Source organism: Crocodylus siamensis, chromosome 4, assembly GCF_052110815.1.
Source record: "Crocodylus siamensis isolate JL-2025a chromosome 4, ASM5211081v1, whole genome shotgun sequence".
In the NCBI taxonomy this organism is placed as follows: Eukaryota; Metazoa; Chordata; order Crocodylia; family Crocodylidae; genus Crocodylus; species Crocodylus siamensis.
Window position 1 is genome coordinate 87,010,531 of NC_143398.1, and position 18,119 is coordinate 87,028,649.

Consider the following 18,119-nt stretch of genomic DNA (forward strand, 5'->3'; position numbering starts at 1 on the left):
GTCTGCTTGGGAGAGCCTGTGGCATAGAGCCTATGCAACTCTACTTTACAGAGTGAAACGGGAGCCTGGAACAGCAAAAGGTGCTAGAGAAATTATTTTGGAAGGCTGAAAGATTAAAATGAGACAACTCTTCATATTCCCAACAACAAATTGGAGTCCAAAACACTGAGAAAGGCTTAAAGATCCGAAACTCTTGTGACTTGCTGTGGCATTCCCCAGCCATCAGGATCTTTATAAGAGCTGCAACCCTGTCATTTGTGAAAGACAGGAGTCTCCTGAGATGACCAGAACACCAATCACAGATGACTCAACATGTTAAAAACCCAGTAGTTTATTTCAAAGTATAAATTTCAGGCTTGTTGGACAAAACCCCACTACAGTAACACTTATACACACACTAATCTACAGTACATACAAAAATGGGGAGGTTTTGCAACTGCCCAGTTTAAATTGGACATCAGATAGGTCCTACATTATCCTTATTTACAAGTTCAGCTGCAAAAGAAAATAAAAATCAGACTGAATTTTCTACAAAGGATTTCATATACTTGAATATTTTAATGGCTGATAAATTACTGAAGCCAAACAGGACCCTCACTTGGCTACCCAGTTCCCATATTTACAGATACACTCCATTAAATTCAGACAGCACTTAACAAAATTATTTGAGGAAAGAATGCTCAGCCTGCACAATTAGATGAGAAACAAAGATGAGTTCCAATGGGATACTGATTAAATTGGAAGATAAAGTAAAAAAACCCCACTTCATTCACATTTGGTACCTATTCCTGTTTCATTTTCCCCACCAGAAGACTGTTGTAGGGGATGCTTATATTTTTGGGTGCACTGCTTATATAGTATAGCAATGGACCAGACGCCTCTGGACTCCCTACCTAGTTTCTACCCTTTTCCCCCAAAAGAAAAACCTAAAATATAATACATCAACAATATCTATATACACACACAGACATCAATAATATATATAATCTCTCTCTAGATATATATCTAGAGAGAGAGATTATATAAGTTATTGATTTATATATATATATATATATATATATATAAAATCAATCAAGGCTTTATTTAAAAAATGTAGTTAGGATTTATTTTTGTTGCATAAATGAAAATACTAAAGAGCATAGAAGGCAGCAGTATTACAGCTTGATTTTGTGCAGTGTCTGTAGTACTCTAATACTGGGGCATGGCTACTCAGGGAAACAGAACACATCTGGGCCTGTTCCTCCATATCACATGGATTCTAGTTCATTAGATACTCGGCTAAGCAGCACAGAGAAAGGGATGAGCTGTAGTTGAGTTCCAGTACAATACTGCGATCATTTCCTAGCTAATCTTCAACAACTGCGCCCAATTCTGCTCCTACTGAAGTTGTTTGAAGATTTTCCCACTGTTGTTATTATTTTTTTTTGGAGGAGGCAGGATGTGCAAGGGGAAGATAACAGAGGCACTGCCACCTCCCAGTTCTTGTGCTAGAAATTCAAATCAGGATGGCTGAGTGCCTGAATGCTTGCGCTAGATAATCTAACATTCATCCAAGCCGGGTGGCGTGCAGTTTGGTGCAGGTTTTTCTATCGGGTTCTACTCAGGTGAGGCTGACCATATTACAAAAACGTTAAACACATGCCTGAATATAGGCATGAAGGGAACTGACCACTACACCCCACTCTTCCCGTAAGCTGCTGTCATTGGTTCAAGAATACAGAGAAAAAAAACAAAAAACACAGGTACCTACAGGTTATAAAACACCACCGTTTTAATTGAATTTGATAATGCTTTCTAAATAAGCTAAGCAATAAAGTGGGGCACAGGAGGGTCAGCAAGCTGGTGTTGGGGGGAAATGGATGGAAAATTATAGCATTTTGCTCTCAGCATTCTATTTGTGTACAGAAAGGAAACCAGTATCACTTTTCTCCAGCCAGAAATCAAATTAATTTTATACTGTTCACAATCAGGAAATTCAAGTTCTAACTATTATAATAGAAGAAAAGAACCATTTAGAAATGAGGACAGGAAATGTGGCTAAAGATGCAGTATTGCAGTTGTTAAAACCTGGAGAACAAGCTCCAATTTGGTATGAGGATATATCCAGTGGCAAGAATAAAGCCCGAAGCAGGAAGCAGCTTTTACATTGCAGTACTGAGAACACAAAAAATACTCTGACAAAGTGCAAAATTGAGATTAAAAGACAATCCTGCTTCAAATGTGGTTTAGTTTATTTCTGAACAAATATTGGAAGCTTCCAATAAAGATCAACTATTGGGACAAACACTTCCATGGAGATTATCATCCTGAAAGCAGATCGAGTTTAGTCTTGTGCTGACTACTCCAGGTTTTTTGAAATACTTTGAAAGAAAGTATTTTGCAGTGTAACTAGTTATTCCAGAATGCTTGTGGCAAGAAGTTTTGAATTTAAAAATGGTTTCTCTTGGGCAAGGTTTCTTCTTTTTAAAAAAACAAAAGATCACAAGACAAGGAAATGCAAGGGCTAGTATGTAACTCACAGCTAAGGCGCTCAATTTCATTTCTGTCAGATTATACAAGAGAAAATATCCATTTTAAAAACTGATTCTACTCTGAAACATCTATAAAATGTGGCCTAGTACAGTTCCCTATTTATTGTGGGAAGGACCTGTAGGCCAGCAAACTGGAAGACATACAAACTCACAGCTGGTAATTTTAAAATGTAACAGTGTTCTTCACAAAGCATAAACTGTCACCACCTACTAAAATGAGTATGCACTTGGAATTCACTTAACAATTAGGTTTGAGGGAGGCAGAAGAGAATCCAAGGCATTTGCCCACAGCTGTGTTAGATCCAAAGAGTAAGTCATAATTGATAACTTTTTTAGGATAACTAGGTAGAGAGCTGCTGTACAAGAAGTCAACATCCTATAGTCAGGTTAGAGTACAGCTGAATCTTAACATTTCATAAAAAGGTGATGCACCCAGTTCTGAGGATTCCTAGAGTTTGTTTTAGGGCCACAAAAATCAACTTGAAATTTCAAGAATTGCTCTTGGCTAAATTTCCCTCTTCATTTATTTGTGGCCCAGGCTTCTCAAAAGGTCTCTGAACACAATGTTAAGATGGCTCTAAGTACCATTTCCATCAGCCACAAGAAAAATCTCTGCCAAGGGTACCTGTTCCTCATCAAGACAAGATTAACAACAGTCACAGACTGGAAAAGGGCAAGAAACAGACTATAGACTGTTCTCTCCTACATGTACTGAGCTGGAGTTACAGTGGAGATGATATTAAATAAGCAGCATCAGGTCCAGGTAGTGGGTTTTTCCTCTTTAAACTAAAAATCTCTTTGTACTGAAACAGCTTCTCCCAAGGTCTTTGGTACTACTTCAAATACAAGATATTAAAACTAGTCCAAGGAAGACTACACGGACCTAGAAACTGGGAGAAATAGCATTATGAATGGCCACTGTTGGCTGTTTTAATCTCAACTTTACATACATAAACTAAATGCACTATAAAGCAGGTCTTATTTCTTGAAGATGGCAAAGAAAGTTAAACCCAGAAAATTTAAAGGCATTATTGATTCTTGGCACCAGTGAAATGGGGTGCCTGTTATTCAGCTGATGGGTTGGACAGTGTCCAAAGCTGCACCCCAAAATTAGAAAGACCCAAAAAATTAACCTGCCCCTAACAAATTCCACAAAACTTCTGTTCAAAGATCAACGGTATTTCTTACTGTATAGCTGCTAAAGAAAAGATGAGGAGGTAACACTTCCTGCTCACCTGAAAGCATGACAATCCCAGTGCCAGGCTGGAAGGAATACATATTACAGAACAGAGATGGAACAAAGAGGTGAGGGTCTCTGAAAAGATCCTGCCACGGTGTGCTATTCTACCAACATCAGCACTTCGTACGAACAAAATTAACTTACATCTTACAGCCTTGCAAGAGATTTTAGCAGCACATTTGGCATTTAAAGGCTTTTTTCTTTTTCAACTTTGTTTTAGTTTTAAACCAAGGGCTTTGAAAATTACAAGAGAACGCATGCACGCATGAGAAACCAAAACCAACCCAAACACCTCAGACAGCTCAGTCTGGTGCTGAAATGTGTCAAGGATGGCTTCATGCTCCCATTCCCCTGAAGTTGATTAATTTTGCTGAGCAGAAAAGGCGGCAGCAAACTAGGTCTGTTCTTCTGAAGGCTGCAAGGTTGCACCTTACCTGCCTCTCCTTGTCCATATGTAAAGCATGCTCTGTGTCACTATTCAAAACCAGGACAGTAACAAAGGCATGGTGAGGAGGAGGAAGCTTTCCTTTAGGCTCATCTCAGAAGCATCATGAAAGCTCCTTTAAGTCTACAACAGCTCCACAGCTTTTGGGCGAGTGAGCAAAGTAAGATGTCCAAAACTGCTCTGGGTTTGGTGATTAACACATGCAGATGGACAAGGGGCTGGGAAAAGACAGGAAATGGGAGGCCAACTTAAATGTTGACACCTTCTTGTACTAATACAACATCCAACCATGTGTGATGAGACTGAAAGCTTTCACTGTGCCACACAGATTTCCTTTGGCTAATTTGTAGCATGCAGCTTTCCCAGAACAGGAAAAAGGTGCTGATGTAGAACACTGTCTTATATTGCCTACAGTCATCTTCATAGGACAAAACCCAGCCATTCCAAGGATTTTAGTGGAAATTAAGGGTGCCAGGTGCTACACTTCCTGGAACCTACAGAACTAGACAAACGATCTGGGGCCAGAGAAACTTCAACAGACTACACGGGGAAAGAAAAAAGCTAACCAACACAAGAGATCTGGCTACATTTATTTCTGAAAGTACTCTTTAAGGCACAAAATAAATTTAAAAAAAAAAAAAAAGGGCTGAATGTATGGGAGGAGAGGACAGATAATTCATCTGAGCTAGGAAGGAAAAATGCAGTCTCTACAATCCAGTTTCACATCTGGCTTGACAATGCTCCCGGACCCTGGTGGGAAGCAGGGAGTGAAGAGAGGTTTGTATCTGTGGGAGGTAGTGGATGTTTCTTGCACCACCTCCAAATTTACACACACCCCCCTGCACTTGCCAAACTCAAGCTCCCTTGTCGCCTGGAGAGCACACTGCAGTGTGCAAGATGAGTCCAGGCTACTCAGTCTTTCAGCACAAAAGAAGTCAGACCCTGAATCCTCTTTCCCCTCACAGCCTGCCCATTGAGTGGTGGGGAGTGAGCGGGCAAGTCTGTTCCTTGTCCTCCTGTTAGCGCCATTTAACTGTTCTCTGTGGTATAGATGTGCTGATTTGCTTCAGGCAAACTGTGCAATAGATCATCCTGTTCCCAGTCTGAAGCGAAGGCCCAGATATCCAGGTCCCCCCCTGGATAAAGGGTTGGTATCTCTGGGTGAAGCAGCTCCAAGGGCAGAAGAAAATTTTGATTTCAAACTGCCCAAGACTTGAACTGGCCAGGAAGATGGGCTCTCTCGTGGCAGGGTGAGTATTTATTTTGCTCTTGTTTTTCAATGGATGTAGTGTATCACATAGGGCTGCCCAAAATTATCCTGTAGAGAGTGAATTTCATGCATGTGATTAAACCCCAAACTAATGTAACTCTTGGTGGTGGGGCAGATTTAAAGGCTGCAAAGATCTCTGGTTTAACTGGCCTGGGAAGAGATCACATCTGTGGACTGGGGGTCGCAGAAAGGTCCAAAGCGTCCATAAATGTCTTTAGCTCGGACAGCAAAGTAATATTTGCTGCCAGACACAAACTGAGTGAGAGTGCATGCCATTGGGAGGGGAAGGGCTTTCACCTCCCCAATCTTCTTCCACTGGGAGGGCATGGTGGCGCTTGGGTCCTCATGGTAGGCATACAAGTGGTAACTGTCCACACTGGCACAGCTCCGGTCCACTTCCATGACACTCCATGATAACACAATACCATTCTGGCTTTGTACTCGTGCCAGCTTTAACTGAGGCTTCTGAGGCAGACTGGTGTTGGCTGCTTCAGGGGGCAGGCGTGCTGGCTGCGGGGCCTCCGGCAGTGGTGCAGGATGCACAGGGCGTGGGGGCTCCTAAGGAACATAAAAAGGGTATAAAAGACACAGTCCATGGCTTCCGCTATACAGCAGTCCCTTTTATTGCCAACCCACACATTATATCCTTAGTCTTTGATAGACTTCAGTGACTTCTTATAGCACCAGAAGTCTTCTCCTGTCACTACAGCTTGACCCCATGAGATCCCCTGCTAGTGCTGTTCTGTAAGAACATCAATCCTCAAGTTGTGCTGTGTAGATCACTGGTGGTCAGAAGGACACTTGCTGGTGGTGCATCATGAGGTCACACGGCTACAATTCTGCTTGTTAGCAACTGCTGTGGTAACAACAGGAGGATGATAGCAACCACCTGAATGGAGTGGGAGGAGTCCACAATACACATCCACACTACAAGTAGCTTGCAAACCTTTGATGCAGCAACTGACCTGTGAATGGTGACATCAGCATAATGGTAATTACAGAATAACTGTACTTACAGCATGCACCTGTGGTGGCCGGTGATGCACTGTGAGTTGCGGGGCTCCGGATCCAAGAGTTAGCCCATTGTTCACAACATACGCAGTTGTTTGAGGCACTCGCACTGTAACACCTGCAGGGATAGTAGAAGCACAGTTAAGACTGTGGGTATTCAATACTTTGGGCCAAGCAAACCTTCACAAAAACTGAGCACACATAAAATAAGACTTGTACAGAAAGGCAAAAAGGGCCTTAATGAGGTGGTGCTCCAAGAAGGGAAGAAGACACAAACAGGTACTTTCCTCTCCCAGCAATTAAGGAGAGGCAGCAAGGGTAGGAGTCTGGATTAGCAACGGGAAGATGAGTGCCATCTGAAAGTCCATCCAGGGAGTCAAGAATAATTTTTAGCTCTGGCAAACGACAGCATTTCCCTCACCCCTGGCCATGTATCATAAGCAAAAGCAGATTGATTTGGAATGGGGAAGCTGAAAACCACCGCCACAAAATAAGATTTACCCCATGTATCAGTGCCAAACACTGTGGGTACCACAGAATGAAGCATTTCATTCCATCTGAGAAGAGCTCACCTACAGAAGGAAGTGCTCTGTTTTATGAGGATATATACACAGAAATTATCATTAAATTAGAAGCCACAGGGAACCATCCTGCACAGGCAGGAATAAGTTAGAGAACTTACAGATGACATCTGGAACATTTTGACAATTCCCAAGAAACTTTACCTTGCACCACCTTTAGTTCTTTGTTAGACTGCATGCATACATTGGTGACGCATAGGTGGTACATGCAGGTGCATGTGCACCCCCTGAGATCGCCGTGCACTCCCTGGAAGCGCCAGCCATGAAGCCGGAAATGCACCCCCCCCCCATTGGTGATCTAGTGCCCCTTCAAGACTCGAGAGGCACCAGCCCCCCATGCATGCATATATACATACATATATGGTTGGAGTGAAAGTACTCCATGAACTTCAGTTCAGGTTTTTTTGGCCAGAAGTGCATGCTGTGGGCTGCAACATCTTGTGCCACCAGCCATGGGCACAAACCATTTTAAAGGCTCACCAAAACAGGATCCAGGTGTTATGCAACTCCACAGTAGCAAGGAAGGAGAATTGGTCATAGTATACATAGACTACACAGCTCAAAGAATGACCATTACTGTCAAGTAAAGCAATTTCTTCTGCCCATAATGCAGTCCACTAGGGCTGTATGAAGCTTTGGTAGCCGATTCAATCTGGAGAAGATTTGGCCCGATTTGGGGACTGAACCTCCAAATCTGAATCGAATTGGGAAACCAAGTAAGAGCTCTGAATCAATTCGAAGCATCCAAATTGATTTGGAAAGATTCAGACAATTCAGAGATTCAGCCATAGACTAAACAGGCAGCTGACAGCTGCCTCCAACTGGTAAGTCTGTTGGGGGTGGCTGGGGGAGGGCAGGACTGAGGCTGGGACAAGCTTCCCAGCTGGGACAGGGGACTACTTGGGGAAAGTAGGGGAGCATGGGATGTGGGTGCAGCAGCACTGGCTGGGGATGGGGGCTCTGCCCTGCTGCTGCCTGCCCAGCCAGGGCAGGGGGCCAGGATGCAGGCAGGACTCACTCCAGGTGGAAGGGGGCAAGTGGCAACACGGCACGGTCCTCGCTTCCAGCGCTGCTGCACCCACATCCCATGGCTACTGCACCGGCTGGCAAGCAGTGGCAGGGCAGAGCCCTTGCTCCCAGTGCTGATGCAGGTGTGGCAGTGCTAGGAGCAGAGGCTCTGCCCTGCTGCTGCCTGGAGTAAGCCATGCCTGCACTGTGCCTCGCCCTGCCCCGACTGGGCAAGCAGCAGCAGAGCATAGCTCCTGCAGCTCCCCCCACCGGGGCAGAGGCAGGCATAGCCAGAAGAGCCATGAGAGAAGCCCCCATGACTGCCTTGCCCAGCCCCACCCCCTGCCCAGCCCAGCTTCCCAGTACTTTAAAAAAATAAAACAAAAAAAAAGCCCCATACTCTCCAGCTGTAGCAGCCTCCGGGTGCTCGTGGCAGAGCCCCCCTGCGCAGGGCAGGGCAGTGGGGATCCCCCCACCCCCTCCTGGCACCTGTGCATCAGCTGTGCAGTGTGGCTTGGCAGGGTGCTGTGTGCTGTCTAGAAGCTGGGGCTGCTGGGGCTGAGTGTTGCCAGGCTCTGGCTGACATGTGGGGCCACCCCAGCTCTCAGGTGAATCAAACAGAGAGCTGGGGAACTGAAGCAGGGCCTGGGGAATCCAGATGGGGAATCGAATTGATTTGGTTCCCCAGTTCGATTCGCCTGGGAGCTGGGGTGGCTGGGGCTGAGCACTGCCAAGCTCCAGCTGACACATGGAGCTGCCCCAGCTCCCAGACAGTGCGTAGCACCCTGCTGAGCCATGCTGCACCCACGCCATGAGGGAGCTGCCACGCAGGTGCCAGGCAGGGGAGGGGGCAATCCCCACTGCCCCGTGCTGCATTGGGGGGGGGGGGGCCTCTGACACGAGCGCCCAGAGGGCCCGATTGCTGCTCCTGCAGCTGGTGAGTGCGGGGCTTTTCCTTTTCCTTTTAAAGTGCCAGGAGGCTGGGCTGGGTGGTAGATGAGGCTGGGCAGGGCAGCCATGGGGGCTTCTTTCATGGCTCCCCCTGCCCAGGGAGAGGCAGGTACAGCCAGAGGAGCTATGGGAGAACCTGCAGCCGCCTGGCTGTTCCTGCCTCTACCTGGCCAATCTGAATTGCCAAATTCCCCGAATCAGCACCAAATCTTCCAAAGCTGATTTGGCCGAACTGATTCAGGACAGCGATCCAAGACTTTGAATCAAATTGCTGTCCTCCAAATCGGCAGAATCCAAATCGAATACTTCCCTATTTGCACAGGCCTACAGTCCACTACTGGTGACTCACACTTTCTGACCTGTATCAGAGGAGATGTGCTTTAGGAGTCTGTCTGAAAATAACTGAGGCAACCCTGTGAAAATGAGCATCAGATCTGATGCTTTGTAATGATAAGCAAACATATGCACTGCACCCCCAAACAGGTGCTTCACTTTCCAGTACTGGAACATTTCTCAAGTTAAAGAAGCTGTTTGAGCTCTTCTAGACAAAGACTGTCATCTCAACTCTTGATCAAAAGTGGCCACTTCATAACAGAGCTTTATATGACTTATGAAAGTCTAATTAGACAGTTGCTATAACGTGTATTTTCACTCTCTTCCCATAAGGTTCAATTAATAGAGGGATAACTTGAGTGTCATAGTCTTTTCAGTTAGCAAGAATGCCCTGAGAAAACTTTGGGTATGAAACAGCTTTACTTTTGTTTGAATGTAGCTTTGGGAAAAAACAGGTAGGTGCTGAGATGAAAAGTCAAAGGCTGCAGGGACAGAGTCTCACAGTTGCTCTATTTTTAACATTCTCTCTTCCCCTTCTGGTAGATGCTACTGCTTCTAAAACAGTTATTTGAATGGAAAAGTAGAAGAGAAAACATGCAGCTCTCTACCCAAAAGGCAGACCCTTTAAACTTATCAGTACCTGATTGAGATCCTAAGGAGGGAAGAGGCTGTTCTACCTGTAGACGTACCTGCATAACGCCTTACTAGAAGCTAATGGTATGTAAAGGTGGAATGCCTCTTGACTGGAAGTGGAAAGGTATCCCTAGATGATTGTTAGGGAGACTCCCAAGGAATTCTTTAGTGACAGAAGATAAAGTCATCTGCTATTTCAATCCAAAACAACCAGCTGGTGTTTATGTGCCCTAATAATGAACCTCTTCCACTTGGACAAGCAGCTTCAGAGCGTCCTTTTAACTGAGGCTGAGAATGTTCATACTTCAGCTGACCAAACCCTCTCAGCTTGTTTTGTCCAATCAATATCTATGCCTTAACATGTAGGGACCATAGAACTGGAGGAAGATTCTGCCAGTTTGAGAGATCCCATTAGCTAGAAAGGAAATTATACTGGGGAGGGGGCCTCCATGAAGAAATTTTCAGGTCTGACTACAAGAACCAAGTAGCTCACTCATGCTGGTGCTACTATGATTATCCTCACTGAATTTTTCCTTAGCTTCCCAAATTTATTTTGGATCAGCATAATGAAAAGGTAAGCATACATCAGTTCCAAGGAACAACAGATCAGAAATACATCAGACATGACCTCCTTTGGGAAAAATGTGAAGATAAAGTCTGGCGTGCTAAACTTGTGTGTGCACAAGAAGCTTCCTCAAACAAGTTCCAAATGATGTCTTGAAACCAATCTCAGATGATTAGTCAGGTCTACTAAGGTTTGGTATCTTTCTTGGTGCAAACAGGATACAGATCAAATAGCTCATTTCTATACCCCACAAAAAAGAAAACCTGTTACCAAGCAGAGCATATATAATAGGAAGATCCAGCAGTAGAACTAGTCTACTTCTGCCTAGGGTATCAGATCTGGTGCTCTGATGATACCAGTGACAATGACTGGTGATACAATAGCACAGGGGTGAGCAAAATGTGGCCTGGAGGCCAGATGCGGCCCGCCAGGCCATTCTATCCAGCCCGTGGGGCCCTTTAAAATTTAGAAAATTAATATTAATCTGTCCTGGGCTGCCAGTCATGCAGCCCTTGATGGCTTGCCAAAACACAGTAAATGGCCCTCTGCCCAAAATAACTGCCCACCCCTGCATTAGCATATCCTCTTCTAAAGTTCTAAACTTTTGGGTGCTTCCCAGGTGGTACACGTTTTCTGTGCTGGTAACAGTATAACTGCCTGCCTCTGTTGTGTTCAAGGCTTCATACATGTTTGCTTTTATACAGGAGTACAGACTCCTTGGGAGCTCTGCATTGCTCAGAATCCTCCAGAGAGCATAAAATCTCATCTATCTAATTTAAAACTCTACATCCCTTAAATGGAAGATCTTTAATTTAAATTTACCTCTTTAGGGACTCCTGATAATTTGAACTCAGAGAATTTCCTTATGACACTTATGGTGTCAGAGCATCAAGGATCACCTGGACTCTGGAGAAGCATGTTCTACAATTTTACATTTGTAAACCAAGGACAAAATCCCATAAGTGGTCTTGAGGAAGCCTACCAGCAAATTTAGAGACAGAGTCCCAAATTTAAGTAATCGTGCATTGCCAGTAGGGTCTGGTTACTGGCCATTTTAATTTGAAGATTTGATATTAAATATATTTTCCATCCAAATTTATCTAGTTTCTTCAGCTACTTGTCTTAAAATGTTGCTTTCTGCTGAGCAGTGTACATATAAAATTGAGTACGAACATGGACACATTGACCTCTCCAACAGGAATATCTTCAAACAAAAGTCTCCAGCTCATTGAGTTCAGCTTAGAAAAGACTTACAAATGGCACATTATCTAGTATGTGCTCCTCATCCAAACACAATACGCCTGTGGTGTGCACATCATTTAGAGGCACTGTTGCATGCCTAAAAGAATTATTAAACCTGGATATCTGTGTGGAGTCAAAGACAGTTCTGGATTCCAAGGCGACTCTCAGGCTATGTCTGTACCTGCAAATACTGCACTTCCTGCTCCGCTGTCAGGACAGAGCCAGGCACTTCTAGTAGTTTCATGCAGCAGCTATGCTTCTCGAGAGTCATGTACACCATAAGCAGGCACCAGGGGCTGACACAGCTGTGACAGCTGGCAGAAAGCACAGGAACATATACATCAGTGACTATCGACCAGGGTGTCAAGAAACCCTGTGTTTCCTTGAGATCCTTTCAAGGGTGCCAAGGGGATGCCATGCAGTGTTATTTGGGTGGGCTACCATGATTCACAAAATAAACTCAAAGATTTCCAATAGGAATCCACAGTATTAAAAACATTCTTATCAGGTGTGATATTTCCAAGTTCTCTGCAACAGAAAAGAGTCAAAACCTAAGTTTCTAAGGGGTGCCTCAAGTCTAAAAATAAACTTACTGGTCTACGTGAATCTTTACCTGGCTGCCAGGTGGCAGCAGGAGTCTTGCTCTACTCCATCAACGGGCTGTAACTCTGTTGGTAGAAGGAAGCATTCTGCTTTTTCACAGAAGTTTAGATACAGATGCACTCAACATTTTGCCAACAGAACCTGAGTGCTGCTAATAATACTTTGCTGTATAGATTAGGCCTCAGACAAAAATGGACAGTCTTCTTTTTGTTACAGAATAAAGAAAACATTTATCAAAAGAACGCTCAGAAGTAACCCCAAGATTGTCTGTCTCTGTTTATTCCTATTTACAAAACATGAGGCTGATCAAACAGTGAGCCAAGAGGCTCAGAGGTCGTCACAAGGTGCCACTTGCAGCCAGGGGTGGGGTTGGAAGGGCAAAAAGGAACTAAAAGACAGGCGAAGTGACCTCTTGCCCCCTTATGCAATTGGGTGCTGGCATCAGGACATTTCAGGCATGGTTTCCACAGGCCCTGCTGGCCAAATGAACAAAAACTCAAGGGCATGGGCACACATGCCCATCAAGCGTGGAATATGTATGGACAAGCACTCAAAAGAACATTTTCTGCAGACTGGCATTCCACAGTGATCTCTCAAGTACTGACCAGGCTCTGGTATGTTCAAGGCCTGAGGCAATACAGCTGCAAGAAATGAATTGCAAAGATTCTGTTTAGGCTTCATTTGCTAGAAATATACTGTTTTTACTGATACTCTGACAAGGAGGCCCATCTCAAAACTAGGGATTAATTAACTCAAGGCGCATACAACTAGCAGATATGAGTTTGCTTCATTCTCAGAACAAACAGTGGTAGTGACCATTTATAGCTGTCGCGGTAGACACGTCCATAGCAAAAGAAAGGAGACAGATGAAACAAGGAATTATAAAAAAGCAGTTAAAAAAAAACTTGCACTAAATACAGAAGTAGACTGATGTGTACATCTAAATTCCTTATACCTGACATAAGGTATTTACTCAATACTAAGAGGAGGTTCCCCATAACATTTAACATGGGGAAAAACCCCCACCTGTCTTAGAATTGAGTATGAGGCAGCAGGAGGCAGGCTGCAGCTCGGCCCTGACCTGGATGGGGGCTGCACCCCCTGCCACATCTGCACTCCCTGCCTCTCCCTTTCCAAGCCTTGGGCCCTTACACAGTTCAATTTCCTAGCTCCCCTAATTAAGTAATTAGATTCTGTATATGGAAAAATTATAACAAATTCATAAATTTCTCTGTACAGAACCTAAGTATTTCGGGGAAGGGGGAAGAGTCATCTTAAATTCAGGGCAGTCTTGGATTTGGTAAATATGGCAAGATTGACAAAAAATAAAGCTTGTTGCCGGGGGATAAAACAAGTTAATTTCCCATAGTATAGAGAGGAATTCACTAACACCTACAGCACATATTCTGCACAGCATGGGACAATGCAAGTTATGAATTTACATTAAAATGTTAGATGTGGAAGCTGAATGCCCAATTTGTAAGCCATGCCTGATTTACCATGCTGGTTTAAACAGTAACATATAACAGTAAAACAACAAATTGCTTAACAAGATTTCTTATTTCCTAATCAGGGTATCTTAACAGACATCTCTAGCCAACCAGATGTTTAATTACATTACGTGCTCATAAATGGTTTGGGCAAATCATCGCAAAGTGCATGCAAGGGAGTGTCACTGACTGCAATGACTCCCACCTGCAGGAGTTCAACCTTCCCTCATCCACGTTTGCATGAGGGGTGCTTTCAGGTAAACAGTCTTAATGGTATGAGATTCACTCACATCTTTGTAAACTAAAAATTCATCCCACAGCTTTGCATAGCACTGTTTAAAAAATCCGGGCAACAAGAAATCTGGTGTTATCAAGATACAGTGAACATGAAAAGGGACTCTTACCTCCACTCTGTGGGTTGACCTGCCTTAAACCAGGGCTCTGCATGACAGCTCCTCTCACAGGATTCGGAGCTGGAGGTGCAGGAAGAGTAGTATAGACCACCTGATGGTTAGCAGGAGCTCGTGGTACAGGGAGCCTTGCAGCAGTCTGAGTCACTGGACGATGTGTTACATTCACTGTTGTCGGAGCTGGAGGAAGGGGCAGGAGAGGGGGGCAGGGAAGAAAGGAGATCACACACTGAAGTTAGGAGTAGTCCTAAATTGGAGTCATAAAGATTAAAATGAGATCCCATTTCAGAATGCAGACATCTTATATGACTGAGCTGAGCAAAGCAATAGCAGTCTTTATGCGACTCAACTAGCTGTATGTGTTTTTAGGAAGAGATTAAGAGGATATAGCAGGTTATGGTCTAAGCAAAACTGAAACATTTTTGTCATTTCCTTAACATGTGGAAATAGCAAAATACATGTAATTTCTACGTAAACAAAGACAACCATTATAGGATACCCCAAAAAGTAAAGTTTAGGCCAAAGAATAACATTTTAGCAGGACTGCGAACACTCCAAAATGGACACACTTTACTACTAATTGCATCTCTTCTTCAAAATACTAGTTGAATTCTGATTCCAAGTGCTACTATGGGAAAGTCAGGCTGGTAGAAGAATCAGCAAAATAGATTTCTGAGGGCAGGAATCTAATAATTTCATGGCTAACTGGAAATTTTTCCTTCACATCCTTTTGACTTTGAGTCACGCTGTAAAGATGAATAAACTTGCTTTAGTGTCTAGACTTGCACAGCAACCACAGAACCTATTACTAAGGTAATTTGCAATCCAAAGAACTGTGTCTTCTGCCATGCCACACATGCATGGCAGGAAGCACAATTGGGATTTGATCCCCGATCTGACAAATCATGTGCTATTGTTGGTGCAGAGGGAGCCTGGGATTGTGATCTCAGGCTCCCTCTGCACCACCACACAGCAAGCTGGGAGCTTGGTGTTCCCGTGGCTCGCAAAGCTGTCAGCTGACTGGCGCTCCCACCTGCAGGAGTGCACAGGAGCCAAGGGCTCCCATGTGCTCCTATAGCCACAAATGACAATCAGCTGACTAGCACTCCTAGCTTCAGGAGCACATTGGAATCTTTACATACGCTTGGTTAATCACATCTTAGGTGTAATGTTTGCCAGGGGCCTGACAGCAAGTTGCTGGACTCGTTATTCTGGTGTCATCCTTTCAGTTATTCAAACCCTGCAACTAGTAGGGTACCTAGTACCTGAACACCCCTCTCTTGGACAGCTACTTATATCTTTTAGTGGCCTCTCCAGCTGCCTTTCACACGGCCAACAATGTTGCTAGGTGGGAATCTTCTACTGAACCTCCTCTTTTAATTGGAGTACAAGAAACAACTTTGTCCTGGACCATTCAAGGTTCTCCTTTTCTAATTCTGTGATTGCCAGAAAGGGGCAGCTTCTATGGGACCTAAAGCATCTAAAGCTATCCTGGACTTTGTGCCCTTCCAGGATGAGCATCTTCCTCCTGCTTCACTTTTTATACCTTTGAAAGAACCCACATAGATTAGAAAAGCCTGGCTGGGCCTTAAAAGAAGGACAATCTGCTAAAATATGGTCAGAATATTCATTGGACAAATGTAAGCAGATGCAAGGAATATACAAGAGCCTGTTTTTAAAAGACAAATTGCCACATGCATAGAACTAGCCAAAAGGAAGTTACCTGTAGGTAGTACATGTATGGTGGTCTGGGAAGGTCCACTTGTTGGCACACCTGTCTGCTGCAAAGGAGTCGTCTGCAAAGGCTGCAAGGGGCGAGCCACGGGTTGGGTGGATAGGCTCATTCCAGACACACCTGACGGATTCTGCTTTTTGGCATCTGCTTCAAAAACAGAATGAAATGGTAGACAGTAGCAAACAGAATTTGAAAAGTCATTGGGTTATTCTAGGTACTTTCCCTGCCTCGCTTGAATCACAAAAAGTCTTCCACTATGCTTGCCAGTGTGGGGGCTCTTCCATATTTTCATTCTTCAAGCTATTATGAAAAAAATCCTCTTAAGGACCTGACTCATCATCTTGATCTGAGACTCTAAATATTTCATTCTGTTATCACCACAAAATGCTTGACAGTCCACTGACAGTTCAGAGCCAAAAACCCATGAAGCCCCTGGCCTCTTTACTATTCATTTCATCCAAGAAGAGCACAGACTGACTGCAGATGCTTCCTCAGCCTGACAGAGGGTGTTTGTGCCCAAAAGCTGGCAAAGAAGAATTTTTTCCAATTACTGGAGTTGGTCTAATAAAAGATATCACATTTACCCAAAGAACCTTGTCTGCCTGTGTCCTTAGACCAACATGGCTAGAACCTATACTCATGTTACTCCTACAATGTTTAAATACTTGAAGCAGTGATTTTTCAACCACCTCCAACTGAAAAATCTCTTCCACAACTCAACAATTATGCATTATTTTTTAATTCAGTAAAGACATGGTGTACTTTGCTGAATAACTGTGGTCATGCTTCAGAATTTCCCCGCTCCTAATACTGGCTGACATGCATGCGTTCTCCTACTGAATTCATTCCTTTTAGCCTAAAATTAATTTAATTGCATTTCTCTTTTAGAATTCCTTCCAATGTTTTTTTTTCTAAGAATGATATAAATTATGATGCTCTTTCTTGCATCAAGATGCTGCTTACCTTGCCCTGCTGGAGAATGCGGAGAAATCCTACCAAGTAAAATACTCTTACGTGCTTTAGTAAAAGCAAGTTAAAATTAAGTATATCGCAATTCCTTCATCTACAAGGCTAATGAGGAAGAGAAGAGACAGCTGATCTGTTCCTAGATGTCCTGGATGCTGTAAGCAGATGGGGGAGGGATGTGTGAGGGGCGTGCGAGACAGCTACAATGAAAAAGTGAATTTTCTAGTGCTAAAAATCCCACATAAACAAGTGTGCCGAGGAAAGCTTTAATGGTTCTCCCAAAAGACCTGGACTGACAAGTGTGCTTCTAGCACCCACTGACTTATTTCAACAGCCCACCCAGAATTTTAAGATGCAAAGAATCAGACAAAATCAGCACTAGCCTCTTAATAAAGTACCAGTACATAATGGCGATAGGAAACAACATGCTTTTTTAAGGTGACAAGAGACTGCATTAACTCCATTAAAAGGTAGTAAAAATGGTTTCAAGCTTCAGGCCAACACAAACCCTGAAAAATACTCGAAGTGTTTCCACTCTTCAGAGTTATTTTTATGGTCTTACCAAGAGGTTTCAATGAAATAAAACAGCTGCTCTAAGAAAACAAAGAGAATCCTTACCAAAAAATCTGACCTTGGTTTTGACCTCATAAATTTTAACACAAACAGCAAATAGTTTTAAGCAGTACCCTTCACAAGCTGTTCTGTGGCAGTACGAAACTACCGTTAAAGACCACTTAAACAAAAACGCAATTACAAACATTAAGAATTTACAATCTTACTATTTTCCTACAATCGGACTACTCAGTATGTTTCAGCGATGTTACTCAAAGGACAAAGTAGCAGTGAGTGAAGAATGAAAACCTTTTAGAACAGGTGGGCAAAATATGGCCCGCGGGCCGCATCCGGCCTGCCAGCTGATTGGATTTGGCCTGCAGGCAGGCACCCACCAATATACTGTATCCAGCCCTGACTGTGGCTGTCCCTGCTGCACTCTGCCAGGGGCCGAGTCCTGCCCAGGGCAGAGTGTGCTACGCTCCTAGCCTCCTCCGCCAGCAGGCAAAGCTTCTGAGCAGGGTGCCTGCTGCTGCCGTTGCCCAGGGAACAG

General features: G+C 43.9%; 1 protein-coding gene across 7 annotated transcripts in view; it reads right to left on the reverse strand.

Moving 5' to 3' along the window:
- Positions 1-315: 315 nt before the first annotated feature.
- Positions 316-18,119, reverse strand: part of ATF7IP (activating transcription factor 7 interacting protein) — a 139,438-nt gene continuing 121,634 nt past the window's right edge. For 6 of the 7 annotated variants that reach the window (XM_090042750.1, XM_090042749.1, XM_090042751.1 and 3 more), the window contains 4 exons: positions 16,037-16,195; positions 14,308-14,493; positions 6,503-6,615; positions 316-6,044 (listed from right to left, as the gene is read on the reverse strand). In XM_090042750.1, the coding sequence (XP_089898876.1) occupies positions 5,628-6,044; positions 6,503-6,615; positions 14,308-14,493; positions 16,037-16,195 (875 nt within the window). In that variant the 3' untranslated portion in view covers positions 316-5,627. The remainder of the gene's footprint in view (positions 6,045-6,502; positions 6,616-14,307; positions 14,494-16,036; positions 16,196-18,119) is intronic. The other variant, XM_090042747.1, reaches the window with a different exon arrangement.